The 16534-nt window shown below is 41.2% G+C and overlaps 1 protein-coding gene across 7 annotated transcripts in view; it reads left to right on the forward strand.

Moving 5' to 3' along the window:
- arb2a (ARB2 cotranscriptional regulator A) overlaps positions 1–16534 on the forward strand; it is a 547284-nt gene that overhangs the window by 245311 nt on the left and 285439 nt on the right. For all 7 annotated transcript variants that reach the window (XM_063068471.1, XM_063068472.1, XM_063068470.1 and 4 more), the window contains one exon: positions 1487–1606. In XM_063068471.1, coding sequence (XP_062924541.1) covers positions 1487–1606 — 120 coding nt within the window. The remainder of the gene's footprint in view (positions 1–1486; positions 1607–16534) is intronic.

The following is a 16534-nucleotide window of genomic DNA, read 5'->3' on the forward strand; positions in this document are numbered from 1 at the left end:
TGTTTACTTTTTAACTTGTGTAGTATATGCTCCTTACTATTTGTTAATTTATTTGTAGTAGTATTACTTTATATGTTATATATGTGAATTATATATACTGTGTTGTGCACCTTCGTGCAGAGGAACATTGTCTTATTTGGTGGTATACATGTGTATGGTTAAATAACAATAAACTGAACTTGAGATTGAGATTGAGCAGTAGTAACAAAACTGCTTGCTGATTATTTTTGCTGCCTTGGCTGCTGAGTCAGAACTGCTGCTGTCCTGTTGAACCTGTACTAAGGATGTTCTTTAGAAGGATTTCTAGTAATAAGTTGCCGTAATGTTGAAGGACTGTTATTTCTTTCCAAGACAAGGATGTGGGCAAGAATGGAACTTTTTGAAGCATTTGTTAAGTTCTGTTACATACTTCCAGTCTGTGTTGGTTGTTAATGCAAGCGACACATTTCACTGTATATTTTGATAAATAAATGAATCTGGCCACATCAAGTTTCAAAACCAATTTCAACAGGATAGATCCTAGCTGACAAGAGCTACTCTGTACTTCCCTGGATCCTCACGCCAGTTCACCACAGCAGCTTGGGCCTGATAAAATGAGAGTCGTGCAAGTACCAGAAATGATATGTATTCAAACCAAGTGACCTTCTATGCTTTGCAATCCAAATACCAACAGAAGACCTCAATATTGGGTCTGAGATCCCAGATGACACATAAAATTCATTTTTGTCCTGTAGTGCAAGTCCACATGCACTGAATATCCCACACTTCTTTCTATTATGCTTCAAAGTTCTGACGAGAGATGGTATGTGAGCTGTTCTATTTGAAGTAGTGGTGAAAATAAAACAGTAAATTGAAAGACTTTTTAAAGAATTGGAATTTTTTTTGTTATTGTAACATGTACCAAGATACAGTGAAGAGCTTGTCTTGCATATTCTTCATACAGATCAGATCATTACACAGTGCATTGAGGTAGAACAAGGTAAAACAATAACCATGCAGAATAAAAAGTAACAGCTACAGAGAAATTGCAATGCTGGTAAACAATAAGGTGCAAGATCAAAGGTAGATTCATATTCAGGAACTGTAATGGTGGAATAGAAGGTGTCCTTGAACCTGCTGGTATGCGCTTTCAGACTTTTGCATCTTCTATCCAATGAAAGAGGGGAGAAGAAGGAACGTTCAGGGCGGGTAGTTGGGGTCTTCAATTATGCTGGCAGCTTTACAGAGTCAGCAAGAAGAATTGATAGAATTTGCTGTCAGGATGTCATGATACTAAACAGTGTAAAAATGGGAGAATGGACCTGAATATTTTAAACAATTGGAACACTGGCAGAATTGCTTTAATATGAATAACTACAGTTAACTAGGTTCTGTCTCAATTACTTTGCATTCAATGTTTTGTTTTCCTGAATCACACTCTCACCAGTTCCTCATATTGTTAATTTTCATTCCTGAGCTTTCCTCTTTGTAATCTTGCTCTTTGTAGGATAACAGTACACCAGAGGAGCATGCATTCTATGTCTGGGATCACTTCATTTCTCGATCTTCTGCCAAGAATGTGGTATTTGTGGCCCACAGTTACGGTGGTCTGGTGTTTTTGGAATTAGTAAGTACATTTTTTCAAATTCCAAGATTAATTTTGTTCATTTCGTATTTCAGATATCTTATGCAAAATTACCTTCTAGTATATTTAAACTGTGTAAAGCTGACCTAAGTTTTCATGATATCCATGTACTGCTACCTCATTCTAAATCTTTATTCATTTTTGTTCTTAATCACCAAAATACTCCAAGTGGAAAATAGGTATTTATTTGAATTCATTGGTGGTTGTCTATTGTGTCCAACAATAACAGGAGAGTTTTTAAAATGGAAAAACCTTTGCACTGGGACAGTTCCATTTCTCACTCAGAAGTCTGGGTCCAGTGGCACGAAAAGTGTCACAAACTGGGGTCTTCCTTGGTTGCAGTGGATTGCCATGACCATGACATCTTCTGTGCCTTGTCATGCCCTTTGCTCTCCATGTGACGTTGCAGAACCGCCTTCCTGGCCATTGGATCTCATTGTAGCTCTTATCTCAATTTGAATTCATTACAGTGATAGTAAATGTCGTAATTTCATGCATCGTATGAAATCAGGTTTAGTGAGTAAACATGACTTCAGCATTCCTTACCTTATGTTTTCAGTCCATTTAGGAAACACATTTCAAGTACTTAATTGAAATTGTGACTCCTTTGAACAATTACTGACAGTTTAATATAAATTTTCAAACATTTGTTCTTCTGACATGGATGATAAACTATTATAATGATTGCTGTCTCAGCGTAACGTGAAAAATGTGACAGGAATAAAACCAATAAGAAAAATGCCATATACCTTTCCTCAATGAAAGATATTGTCATTTTGAAGATGGTATGTTCATAGAAAACTCTTTATTTGCCACATGCCACATGTGCATGGTTTCAGGAAAAAAAAGATTCCTTTATAATTTGGAGAAGTATTCTTGGTTGTCCTTGTTTGTTTCTTAATCCTGCCAAGCTTTTTGTCAGCAGGTTGCATAATCATCAAATATATTGCAGTACAGATAGGGGCGAGATGTTGCATTTTGGTAGTAAGAACAGAGAGGTTACACTTTGCTTGCATAAAGAAGAGTCTTATTATCTGCCTTTGAGAAGCAATGGAGCCAGGGCAATATCAAACAAATCACTAAAAGTAATGCACTTTGTTAATAGTCTTAAGAAACTAATCAAAGCATTGTGGATAATTTCTTGTGGAAATTTGTTTAGACGGTATCACATCTTAGAATACTTTGGCATGTTGTGCACAGCTCTGTTTAAATATAGAAACAATAGAGAAGATACAGAAAGCATTTACAGGAATAATGCCAGAATAGTGAAGATGTATGTGTCAGAATAGAGTGAACAAGAATTCTACTCTTGAAAAAGGGAAGATGACATTTGATCAGATATTTGCAGTTTGTCTTTTGTATGTTGATTGTTTGTCATTTTTGTGTGTAGTTTTTCATGGTATTTCTTTGTTCTACTGTGAATGCCTGCAAAATAATTAATCTCAGGGTAGCATATGGTGACATATTCTGCATATACTTTGATAATTAATTTACTTTGAACTTTGAGATAGTGATTTTAAGATTATGAACACACAGATAGCAAATATATATACTTACGGAATGGTCCAATATGAGGGGTCTTAGTTAGGGGAAGAATCTGTTCTTGAATCGTTGAGTGTGTGCCTTCAGGCTTCTGTACCTCCTACCTGATGGTAACAGTGAACAAAGAGCATGCCCTGGGTGCTGGAGGTCCTTAATAATGGACACTGCCTTTCTGAGACACCACTCTCTAAAGGTGTCCTGCGCACTTTGTAGGCTAGTACCCAAGATAGAGCTGACTAGATTTACAACCTTCTGCAGCTTCTTTCAATCCTGTGCAGTAGCCCCCCCCCCCACCCCATACCAGACAGTGATGCAGCCCGTCAGAATGCTCTCCATGGTACATCTATAGAAGTTTTTGAGTGTATTTGTTGACATGCCAAATCTCTTCAAACTCCTAATAAAGTACAGCCGTTGTCTTGCCTTCTTTATAACTACATTGATATGTTGGGACCAGTTTAGATCCTCAGAGATCTTGACACCCAGGAACTTGAAGCTGCTCACTCTCTCTACTTCTGATCCCTCTATGAGGATTGGTATGTGTTCCTTCGTTTTACCCTTCCTGAAGTCCACAATCAGCTCTTTCGTCTTACTGACATTGAATGCCAGGTTCTTGTTGCAGCACCACTCCACTAGTTGGCATATTTCACTCCTGTACGCCCTCTTGTCTCTACCTAAGGTTCTACCAACAATGGTTGTATCATCAGCAAATATATAGATGTTATTTGAGCTATACCTAGCCACACAGTCGTGTATACAGAGAGTAGAGCAGTGGGCTAAGCACACACCCCTGAGGTGCACCAGTGTTGAACGTCAGCGAGCAAGAGATGTTATCACCAATCCGCACAGACTGTGGTCTTCCGGTTAGGAAGTCGAGGATCCAATTGCAGAGGGAGGTACAGAGGCCCAGGTTCTGCACCTTCTCAATCAGGATTGTGGGAATGATGGTATTAAATGCTGAGTTATAGTCAATGAACAGCATCCTGACATAGGTGTTTGTGTTGTCCACGTGGTCTAAAGCCGTGTGGAGAGCCATTGAGATTGCGTCTGCTGTTGACCTATTGTGGCGATAGGCAAATTGCATCAACTCCAAGTCCTTGCTGAGGCAGGAGTTCAGTCTAGTCATGAGGTTGAAAATGTCCTTGAATACTCCCCCTAGTTGGTTGGTGCAGGTTTACAGAGCCTTACCAGGTACTCCATCGGGACCTTCTGCCTTGCGATGGTTCACTCTCTTTAAAGACAGCCTAACATCGGCCTCTGAGACAGAAATCACAGGGTCATCAGGTGCAGCAGGGATCTTCACAGCTGTAGTTGTGTTCTCGCTTTCAAAGCGTGCATAGAAGGCGTTGAGTTCATCTGGTAGTGAAGCATCGCTGCCATTCATGCTATTGGGTTTCACTTTGTAGGAAGTAATGTCTTGCAGACCCTGTCAGAGTTGCTGTGCATCCGATGTCGCTTCCAACCTCATTCAAAATTGTTTCTTTGCTCTTGAAATAGCCCTCTGCAAATCATACCTGTTTTTCTGGTACAGGCCTGGGTTGCCAGACTTGAATGCCACAGATCTCGCCTTCAGCAGACAGTGTACCTCCTGCTTCATCCATGATTTTTGGCTTGGGAATGTACAGTAAGTCTTCGTAGGCACACACTCATCCACACAGGTTTTAATGAAGTCAGCAACAACTGCAACATACTCATCCAGGTTCGAAGATGAATCCCTGAAGAGAGTCCAGTCCACCGATTCAAAGCAGTCCTGTAGGCGCTCCTGTGCTTCCCTTGTCCATACCTTCTTGGTCCTCACTACTGGTGCTGCAGTCTTCAGTCTCTGCCTATACTCAGGTAGTAGTTAAGTACAGCCAGGTGACCAGACTTCCCGAAGTGAGGGCGTGGAATAGCCCGGTAGGCATTCTTGATGATGGTGCAGCATTGGTCCAGTGTGTTGTTTCCTCTGGTATTGCAAGTGATCTGTTGATGGTAACTGCTTAGTAATTTTTTCAGACTGGCCTGGTTAAAATCTCCCAAAATGATGGTGAAAGCGTTAGGGTGCGCTGTTTCTTGCATGTTGATCCCATTACTCAGATCATCTGAATCCATTACTCAGATCATCTGAAGCCTGCTTGACGTTGGCCTGAGATGGAATGTAAACTGCTACCAAAATGACCCCAGAGAACCTCCGTGGTAGATAAAAAGGACGGCACTTTACTGCTAGATATTCCAGGTCTGGTGAGAAGAATTGGGATAGCAAATATGTAATAGACTAAGAAAAATTAATTAAGATTCTCTTTTTTTTGTTTAACAAGGGACTAGAACAAGTTTGCTTCCAAAAGGATTAGCTGGATTTCCCAAATATGTTGAAAATGTCCGTTTGGATCATTCAGTGCCTACAGTTCCCCTGTGATACCAACAGCTTTTGAACTTCAGCAGTTATGAATTGTTCATAAATAATTGCACCAGAGGGCAGAAAGAATCTTATATTAGCCAAGTAATTGGGTTCTTTATTACCACTTTGCATAACATTCTGAAAACAATTAGCTGTCACTAAATTGCAGTACTCATTTTTAGGAGACTCACTGTGTCACCAGTTTTGATCATTAGATCCATACAGCACAAAGAGGGGTCCTTATGGAACACCTTGTCCACATTGAGAGAGAGTTCATCAACAACGAGCAGGCGGCGCGGCACAGCAGCTGCGACCTTTCGGATCTGGTGCTACTTTCATTTAGTTTTTTAATTTAATTTTAAGGCATAATTAGGGTTTAAGGCAATGGATAACAGAACAACTATCTACCATTGCCAGATACTGCTACAATACAGAGATTGCCCAGAAACAAACCTTCATGAAGATCTGCTGGTTAAATTGCGTGACCTTGGCTTGCTGAGAGAATCAGGCCTGCAGTCCTCAGAGTTGCCTGATGCCGGTGGCCGGAGGTGGGGACATCGTAAGCAGTGTGCGAGGTAGCGGAAGCGAGGCAAGCGGGCAGGAGTCCGTGCCAGGAAAAAAGCAAGCCCTAGCCGGCCGGCTCTCCCGTCCATTCTGCTCTTCAATGGACATTAAATTGGACTACATCCAACTCCAACGAAATACTCAGCAGGAGTACAGAAACGGACGTGATTCCGGATTCCGCAATTCAGCTGTTTATTTATGTAATAGTTTTTCCCCCAAGCCATCGGACTACCAACCTACTGCCCTCCACTGTGCCTATTGTCATGTTAATTATTTATTGTAATGCCTGCACTGTTCGGTGTACTGTATGCAGTCCTGGGTAGGTCTGTAGTCTAGTGTAGTTTTTGTGTTGTTTTACATAGTTCAGTGTAGTTTTTGTATCGTTTCATGTAGCACCATGGTCCTGAAAAACGTTGTCTCGTTTTTACTGTGTACTGTACCAGCAGTTATGGTCAAAATGACAATAAAAAGTGACTTGACTTGACTTGAGACCTTATGGAACACCGTGTCCACACTGAGAGAAGAGACCTTATGGAACACCGTGTCCACACTGAGAGAGGAGACCTTATGGAACACCATGTCCACGCTGAGAGAGGAGACCTTATGAGACACCTTGTCTACACTGAGAGAGGAGCCTTTATGGAACATCTTGTCCATCCTGAGAGAGGAGACCTTAAGGCACAACTTGTCCATGCTGAGTGTGTTGGCTATCTGTGCTAATCTTTGCTCCTTCTGTATGTACATCAATGTTCCCAATATTCCTGTCATTTATTCCTGCCAATTATGTCCCACCAAACTTTGACTTCCCAAAGTTTATTACTACACTGATAGTGCGTTAGTATGCATGGAGCAATATTGTGTGCATTTGCAAAGATGATATCAAGGCTCATTGAATTGGGCTCTGTCCAAATCATAGATAGGCTTCTCATACAATAATCAAGATTCAAGATTCAAGATCAGGATTGTTTAATGTCATTTGCTGTACACAAATGTAAGGAAAACTAAGTAATTGATCTCATTGAAACCTATTGAATGATAAAAGGCTTTGATAGAGTGGATTTGGAGAGGATGTTTCCTTTGGTGGGAGAGTTTAAGACCAGAGTTCACAGCCTCAGAATAGAGGGGTGTCCTTTTAGAATGGAGGTGAGGAGGAATTTCTTTAGCCAGAGAGTGGTGAATCTGTAGAATTCTTTGCCACAGGCAGCTGTGGAGACACATCTCTTAGAGGAAGGGATCTGTATCTTTAAGGAAGAGGTTGATAAATACTTGATTGGAGAGGGAATAAAGGCGAGGGTGGGTGTAGGAAGGCAGGAGATTTGGTCTGAGAAAAATATTGAATTAACCATGATGAAATGGTGGTGCAGACTTCTGCTCCTATATCTTATGTATTACAGTCTCTAAATGCCTTTTAAACTTTGTAATTATATCTGCCTCTATCAATTCCTCTGGCACGTTGTTCAATATAGTCACCACCCTCGGTAAAAAAAACTTGCCCCCAGGTTTCCTTTCAATTTCTCTCCTCTCATCTCATCGTAAACCTGTGCCCTCTAGTTTTAAGCTCCCCCACCCTAGAAAAATAAATTCTGACAGGTTTATTCTGTCTGTGCCTCTCATAATTTTATGAAATTCAATAAGGTATCTCCTCCCAGTACTCCAGGCGAGGACTGACCAATGTTTTGGGGTCAGCACAGTAATGGTAATGATTTGCATAATTCTATTACAGCATCAGCTGTGAAGTTGAGATTCAATTCCTGCTACTGTCTGTAAGAAGTTTGTGCATTTTCCCAATGGTCTCCTGGGTTTCCTCTGGCACTCCGGTTTCCTCTGGCACTCCAGTTTCCTCCTGCTTTCCAAAGGCGTGATGTTAGGAGTTCATGAGTTGTGGATATACTACATTGGCACCAGAGGTGTAGCAACACTTGCAAGCTGCCCAGCACAATTTTCACTGTATTTCACTGTATGTTTCTATGTACATGTGACCAATTAAGGTAATCTGCATTTATTTATTTATTTAGTTACAGCACAGAATAGGCCCTTACAGCCCTTTAAGCAATCCCCTGGTTTAATCCTAGCCTAATGACAGGACAATTTATAATGACCAATCAACCTACCAACTGGTACGTCTTTAGACTGTGGGAGGAAACTGTAGCACCCGGAAGAAACCCACGTGGCCACAGGGAGAACATAGAAAGGCTTTACAGGCAGTGGCGGGAATTGATCTTTATTTACAATATGATATCCCAATTCTTATATGTCTTACACTCCCATTTATACTCATTGCCTCAGTATATGAAGGCAAGCATGTTGAATGTCTTCTTTGTTATCCCAACCACCTGTGGCACCATTTTTTGGATGCAATGAACTTTCAGTCAAAGTCCTTATGTACATCAACACTCCTGAGTTCCCTTTACGTTCCTTGGGTTCGTAAGGATGTTAACGTGGTTGTCCCTTGTACACACAGAAGACAGGAAAGAAAGACAGATTTGACATGTGTTTATATTTAATTTTAATGCCAAGCTGTGTTTTATAAAGTTTCAAATTAAATATTTATTCACTGGTGTATATATATATATATATATATATAATATTACTTCATATGATAAGGAACAAATTGGATGTTTAACAAGAAGCTAAATTTATATTGTTTGGAATTAACAATATTTTTAAAAAGCATTACCAGGAGGTGAATTGGAAAAGCATATTGTGGTTTTGATATGGAGACGAGGATGATTGACCTTTAGTCAGTGAAGTATTGGTGTTGCCTATGGATATGGTAAACGATGTTAGTCCTGAAACTAAACAATTACCACGACTTGCCATGTAAAGACTGAACTGAAGGGCAGTGGATGACCAGTATGACATCCCTTGTGTCCGTGTTTCTTGTCACACTGGTGGATATTTTCCTCACCTTTGTTCTTCACTATAATGCATCCAGATGTCTGAAAGCAAAGCTTGACATCTGACCTTGGGGCTATAAGGTGAAAATCCCCTGAGTTTGTGAATTTATCCCAAAGTAGAGCTAAAGTCTTCCACACCACATCTTGGTGTTGGGTTAAAAAGTAGCCAGTAAGTACAAAGTTATAAGATTTTTTTGAGGAAAAGAGGATGGTAGGAGGAATGAGTTCTCAAGACTTCTATCACTGCAGGAACTGAATGCATGAATGGCATGATATAATGCATCCACAGGCACATCTAATATCTGTCACAAAGCAACTTAAAAAACAACTGACATTGATGTATTATTATGACTTCACATCAATGGGCTCCACAATTAATCATTTTAGAATAGTATATCTCTTTCTCTTCAATACACGCTCTGTAAATTAGAGGGATTCTTTCAGTATACTTTTGTTTTTCATCTGTTACATCAGTTACAAGTTTTCCATACCTTCAGAATAAACTTTTTATATTCCATATTTAGCTAAAAAACAAATAATTTAAAATATATTGTCAAATGTTGGAAATAATTATACGTATTTGTATTTTCTTTTAATTGCCTGTAACATTTTAATCTTTGATTTGATGCACCCTTACATTTGCACTGTATAGATCTGCAGAACTCTGCAATTTGTATCATGTAATCTGGAGCATAAATCAATGACATTGTAGGGAGGAATATCTTCTGATCTATTTGAGGTGTAAACTTGGAGTTTATTCTGGAAAATTGCCTTCCTGTCCTGTTTGCAATAACACACTGATAATTCATTTTGAGAGGAATAGAATATAAGCGCAGTGAGTGTTTATAAGGCATTGCTCAGACAACTCTTGGAGTATTGTGAGCAGTTTTGGGCCATATCGCTAAGAAAAGATGTGCTGGCATTGGAGAGGCTCCAGAGGAGTTTCATGAGAAGGATCCCAGGAATGAGGAACGTACCTCCTACTCAATGGTAGTAGTGAGAGGAGGACATGGCCTGAATAGTAGGGGTGTTGCTGTGCACCATTCAGCCAGATTTTCAATCTTGAAAGTTGTCAGAACTTAAGAAATAATATTTTATAGTTAAACATACTGTATAAGAAATGTGGAAAAACTTGAAACATTTTGAATAAGCAGCATTACTGCTGTTTTCCATTATGGCTAATGGCAAACTGACAGTTAATCAGAACCAGTCACAATGGTTGATATTTTGAAGTCTTTAGCAAAGAGTGGAATTTAATGTTCATCACTCTTATGTTTGTTCCTGAGCTCTTGAGTAGCAATTTGTGATGATTGGAAATGGTTCCTCAAAGAGGCGATAATATTGCTGAACAAGTCTGTTCATCCAGTAGGATTTAAGAGTCACCACTAAGGCAATCAGTTGGTTGGAAAGGTGGAGGATGTAGGTTTGATGTTAAAAGTAAATGTGTGTGGTGTACTATGCACTTGTAGGTGTCCAGCCTTTCTTTGCCTGAATACATCATCATAGAACATTGCGTAAAAAACTTACCTTTGACATCACCCCCCCATAACTTCCTCCTATCATCTTAAAATTATGACCCCCTCAGAAAGACCAATATTTTAAATGGTTTGTTCAACTTACATTTAGTAAACAATAATGAAAATCAGCTCGTTGGTGGTGGATGCTAAGTGGAAATAATGACATAGTTTACCAATAAAACAGAATTAACCTAATGAAACAAAGGTAAAATGTTCCAAATATTTTCAAAGCTTTAAAAATTTAAATTTGCTTCCATGCAAGAAATTTCACTCATTTCATTGGATTGCTACATTCAACAATGTCAGACAGGCTCAAGTGTCTAGCTGGAGGTCCTAGAAACATTAAACGATTTATTTCCAAGTCAGGCTGTTGTATAAATAAAAAGAATGATTACAAGAATGTTATGCTGAGGCTTTATAAAGCATTGGTCAGACCACATACCACATTTGGAGTTTTGTGACCCACAGTTTTGGATCCCATATCTAAGAAAGAATGTACCGACATTGGAGTGGGTCCAGAGGAGATCCACTAGGCAGACAAAAGTAGAAATGAGAAAAGTAGGAGGACTGACCTATAGTCATAGAGAAGTACAGCACAGAAACAGGCTCTTTAAACTGCCTACTCCTATCGACCTGCACTGGCACCAGAGCCCTCCATACCCCTACTATCCATGTACCTATCTTAAATATTGAAATCGAGCTCACGTGCACCAGTTGTGCTAGCAGCTCTTTCCAGACTCTCACAACTCTGTGACTGAAGAAGTTTCCCTTCATATTCCCCTGAAGTTTCTCACCTTTCACCCTTAACCTATGACCTCTGGTTGTAGTGGGGAAAGCCTGCTTGCCATTGTCCTTATCTATATCCCTCAATATTTTGTAAACCTCTATCAAATCTCTTCTGAATCTTCTATATCATAAAGAATACAGTCCTAACCTATTCAGTCTTTCTTCATAACTCAGGTCCTCCAGACCCAGCAACATCCTTGTAAATTTTCTTAGTACTTTTTCAACCTTCTTTACATCTTTCCTCTAAGTAGGTGACCAAAGCTGCACACAGTGCTCCAAATTAGACCTCACTGTCATCTTATACAATTTCAACATAGCATCCCATCTCCTGTACTAAGTACATTGATTTATGAAGGCCAATGTGCCAAAAGCTTTCTTCGCACCCCTATCTATTATTGATGCCACCTTCAACGATTTATGGACCTGTATTCCCAGATCCCTTTGTCCTACCACACTCCTCAGTGCCCTACTGTTCACTGTGTAAGACCTACCCTGGTTGATCCTATCGAAGTGCAAAGTCTCTCATTTGTCTGCATTAAATTTCATCTGTCATTTTCAGCTCAGTTTATCAACTGATGCAGATCTTAATAACCTTTCTCGCTGTTCACTACACCCCGACCTTGGTGTCATCTACAAATTTGTTGATCCTGTTAATTGTTTATCATTCAGATCATTGATATAGTTGATAAACAACAAAGGACCCAGCACCGATCCCTGCAGCACCCCACTAGTCACAGGCCTCTGGTCAGAGAGGCAACCATCTACTTCCACTCTCAGACTTCACCCACATAGCCAAAGTCTAATCCAATTTACTACCTCATTCTGAATGCCTCCTATGCAGAACCATGTCAAATGCCTTACAGAAGTCCATGTAGACAACATCGACTGCCTCGTCTTCATCCACTCTCTTGGTAATTTCTTCAAAAAAGTCTATGAGATTGGTTAGACATAAATTACCACGCATGAAGCCGTGCTGACTATCTTTAATCGTCCATGTCTATCCAAATACTTATATTTCCACTCCCTTAGAATATAGAAACATAGAAAATAGGTGCAAAAGTAGGCCATTTGGCCCTTCGAGCCTGCACCACCATTCAGTATGATCATGGCTGATCATCCAACTCAGAACCCTGTACCAGCCTTCCCTCCATACCCCCTGATCCCTTTAGCCACAAGGGCCATGTCTAAATCCCTATCATCCAATAAGTTTCCTGCAACTAATGTCAGATTCGCTGGCCTATACGTAATTTCCTAGTTTATGTTGGGGTTTATTCTGGGGTTGAGTGGGTTCCCAGATCAGCCATGATGGAATGGCAGAGCAAACTCGATGGTATGCTTCTTGATCGGATGGCCTAATGCTTCTCCTATGTCTTATGGTCTTATGTTTAAAGCCTCTTTTAAACAGTGGAACAACATTGGCTATTCTCCATGCCTCTGGTACCTGTCCTAAGGATGAATTAAATATCTCTGCTAGGGCCACAACAGTTTCTGCACTTTACTTCTACTGTGTCTGAGGGGATACTTGTTAGGCCCTGGGGATTTATCCACCTCAGGATAGCAAACACCTCTTTCTCAGTAATCTGTACCGGATCCATGAAGTTAATGCTGCTTAGCCTCACTTCTAATGACTGTGTCTATCTCCTGAGTAAATACAAATGCAAAGAATTCGTTTAAGCCCTCCTGATTTCTTTCTATGCGTTCTCTTGCAATTCTTATACTCCATTAACACCTCATTTGTTCCTACTTGTCTATACCTGCAATGCACCTCTACTTTTCGCTTAACCAGGGCCTCAATATCTCTTGAACACCAAAGTACCCTATATTTGTTATTTTCACCTTTTATTCTGACAGGTACATGGCAAGCTTTGTACTCTCAAAATTTTGTTTTCTGAGGCCTCCCACTTACCAAGTGCACCTTTGCCAGAAAACAGCCTGTCCCAACAGCCTTGCCAGCTCATTTCCCATACCACCAAAACTGGCCTTTCTCCAATTTAGAATCTCAACCCACAGACCAGACCTATGTTTTTGCAGATTTACTTTGAAATTAATGGCACTATGGTCACTGGATGCAAGATGTTCCTACACAAACTTCTGTTGCCAGCCATGTCTCATTCCCTAATAGCAGGTTAAGTATTGCACGCCCTCTCGGAACGTCTACATACTGATGAAGGAGATTCTCCTGAATACATTTGACAAACTATCCCTTCTAATGCTTTTATAGTATGGGATTCCCATTCAATATGTGGGAAGTTAAAATCACCTACTATAACAACCTTATGTTTCTTGCAACAATCTGCAATCTTTTCAAATTTGTTCCTCTAAACCCCTAGCACTGTTAGGTGGTCTGTAATATAGCCCCATTAATGTGGACATACCTTTCTTATTTCTCAGTTCCACCCATAACACCTCACTAGTCAAGTTCTCCAGTCTATGCTGATGGAGCACAGCTGTGATATTTTCCCTGACTGGTAATGCCACCCCTCCTCCTTTAATCTTCCCACTTGGTCACATTTAAAACACCCGGACCCCAGACTATTGGTCAGGACTAACTGAAAGAAGAGATAGTAAGAGATTTGAAAGTGGGAGGGGGAGGGGGGAGATCCGAAATGATAGGAGAAGACAGGAAGGGGAGGGATGAAGCTAAGAGCTGGAAAGTTGATTGGCAAAAGGGATACTAGGCTGGAGAAGGGAGAGGATCATGGGACGGGAGGCCTAGGGAGAAAGAAAGGGGGAGGGGAGCCCAGAGGAAGATATAGTGAGAGGGACAGAAGGAGAAAAAGAGAAAGAAAGGGGAAAAAATATAAACTAATAAATAAGTAAATAAGGGATGAGGTAAGAAGGGGAGGAGGGGCATTAACGGAAATTAGAGAAGTCAATGTTCATGCCATCAGGTTGGAGGCTACCCAGATGGAATATAAGGTGTTGTTCCTCCAACCTGAGTGTGGCTTCATCTTGACAGTAGAGGAGACTGTGGATAGACATATCAGAATGGGAATGGGACGTGGAATTAAAATGTGTGGGCACTGCGAGATCCTGCTTTCTCTGGCAGACAGAGCATAGGTGTTCAGCGAAACAGTTTCCCAGTCTGTGTCGGGTCTCGCCAATGTATAGAAGGTCACACCGGGAGCACCAGACGCAGTATATCACCCCAGCCGACTCACAGGTGAAGTGTCACCTCACCTGGAAGGACTGTCTGGGGCCCTGAATGGTGGTAAGGGAAGAAGTGGAAGGGCATGTGTAGCACTTGTTCTGCTTACAAGGATAAGTGCCAGGAGGGAGATCCGTGGGAAGGGATGGAGGGGATGAATGGACAAGGGAGTTGTGTAGGGAGCGATCCCTGCAGAAAGCAGAAAGGGGGGGAGGGAAAGATGTGCTTGGTGCTGGGATCCCGTTGGAGGTGGCGGAAGTTACGGAGAATTATACGTTGGACCCAGAGGCTGGTGTGGTGGTAGGTGAGGACAAGGGCTCTTAGCTTCATCCCTCCCCCTCCTGTCTTCTACCATTTTGGATCTCCCCTCCCCCTTTCAAATTTCGTACTATCTCTTCTTTCAGTTAGTCCTGACGAAGGGTCTCGACCCGAAACGTCGACTGTACTTCTTCCTATAGATGCTGCCTGGCCTGCTGCGTTCCACCAGCATTTTGTGTGTGTTGCTTGAATTTCCAGCATCTGCAGATTTCCTCGTGTGTGCCCCAGACTATTGAGCTGCTAGTCCTGCCCCTTCTGCAACCAAGTCTCACTGCTGCTATAACGTCATAATTCCAGGTGTTGATCCACGCCCTGAGCTGATCTGCAATATTTCTTGCATTGAAATATATGCAGCTCTGGAGACTAGTCGCACCAAGCTCAACCTTTTGATTCCTGACTGTTGCTGAAGTCTTACCAACAACTGTCTCTTCAACTTCTGCACCAACTGTTTTGGCACTCTGATTCCCATCCCCCTGCAAGTCTAGTTTAAACCCCAATGTGCAGGATTAATGATCCTTCATGCTAGAATATTAGTCCCCCTCCAGTTCAGGTGCAAATTGTCTCTTCTTTACAGGTCTCACCTTCCCTGGAAGAGAGCCCAATGATCCAAAAATCTTACGCCCTCTCTCCTACACCAACTCCTTAGCCACTGTTAAACTGTATAATTTTCCCAGTTCCAGCCTCACTAGCATGCGAGCATGTGGCATGGTTAGCAATCCTGAGACCACAACCCTGGAGGCCCTGCCCTTTAACTTAGCACCCAACTCCCTGAACTCCCTTTGCAGAACCTCATCACTCGTCCTACCCATGTCATTGGTGTCTACATGGACCACGGCCTCTGGCTGTTCTCCCTCCCACTTAAGAATACTGAGGACTCAATCCAAGATGTCCTGGACCCTGGCACCTGGGAGGCAACATAACATCCAGGAATCTCGTTCTCACCCACAGAACCTCCTGTCTGTTCCCTAACTAATGAATCCCCGATCACCTATCACATTTTTCCCTCCCCCTACCTTCTTATTTGTCTTCTTCACCCTTCTTTTCCAGTCCTGATGAAAGGTTTCAACCTGAAAGATTAGTTTATCTGTAGATGCTGCCTGACCTGTGGAGTTCCTCCAGCATTTTGTGTTTGTTGCTCTGGATTTCCAGCAACTGCAAAATCTCAAATGTTTTTGTATTTTCTCTATAGGCAGTCAGGTTTCGTTCAAAGCTCTGTTGTAAAAAGTTGAATGATGGGAACAGAAAAACTGAAAGGGAAAATGTACTTGCAATTGGAAATAGAAAGTTAATATCTTGGTAGCAAGGGGATAGTACAGTTTATTCACTATAGCTTGTGGATTGGGGATGTAGGAAATATTATAGAGAGCAATTCTTTTGCCAAGTCTTGCATCTTATTATCTGCCTCCACTGCACTTTCTCTGTAAATATAACACTTTATTCTGCACTCTGTCATTATTTTTGCTCGTGGTACCTCTATGCACTGTTGAACACCCAAGTTGGTGCAGACTTCCATTGATTCTATTCTGGTTACTATTCTATTTTGGATTTATTAATTAGGCCCACAAGAAAATGAATCTCAGGGTTGTATCTAGTGATGTATATGCACTTTGATAATAAATTTACTTTGAACTTTAATCGTCATCATAGCTTGTCACACCAGACAGCCAGCCACTCTAGTGTTGTTTGGTTGATGTTGAGCAGGTCACTGTCAACTAAGTCAGGTGAGAGTGGGCAGTTGTGCAGAATGTGTTCAATGTTCTACAC

The sequence above is a fragment of the Mobula hypostoma genome, chromosome 16 (genome assembly GCF_963921235.1).
Source record: "Mobula hypostoma chromosome 16, sMobHyp1.1, whole genome shotgun sequence".
NCBI lineage: Eukaryota > Metazoa > Chordata > Chondrichthyes > Myliobatiformes > Myliobatidae > Mobula > Mobula hypostoma.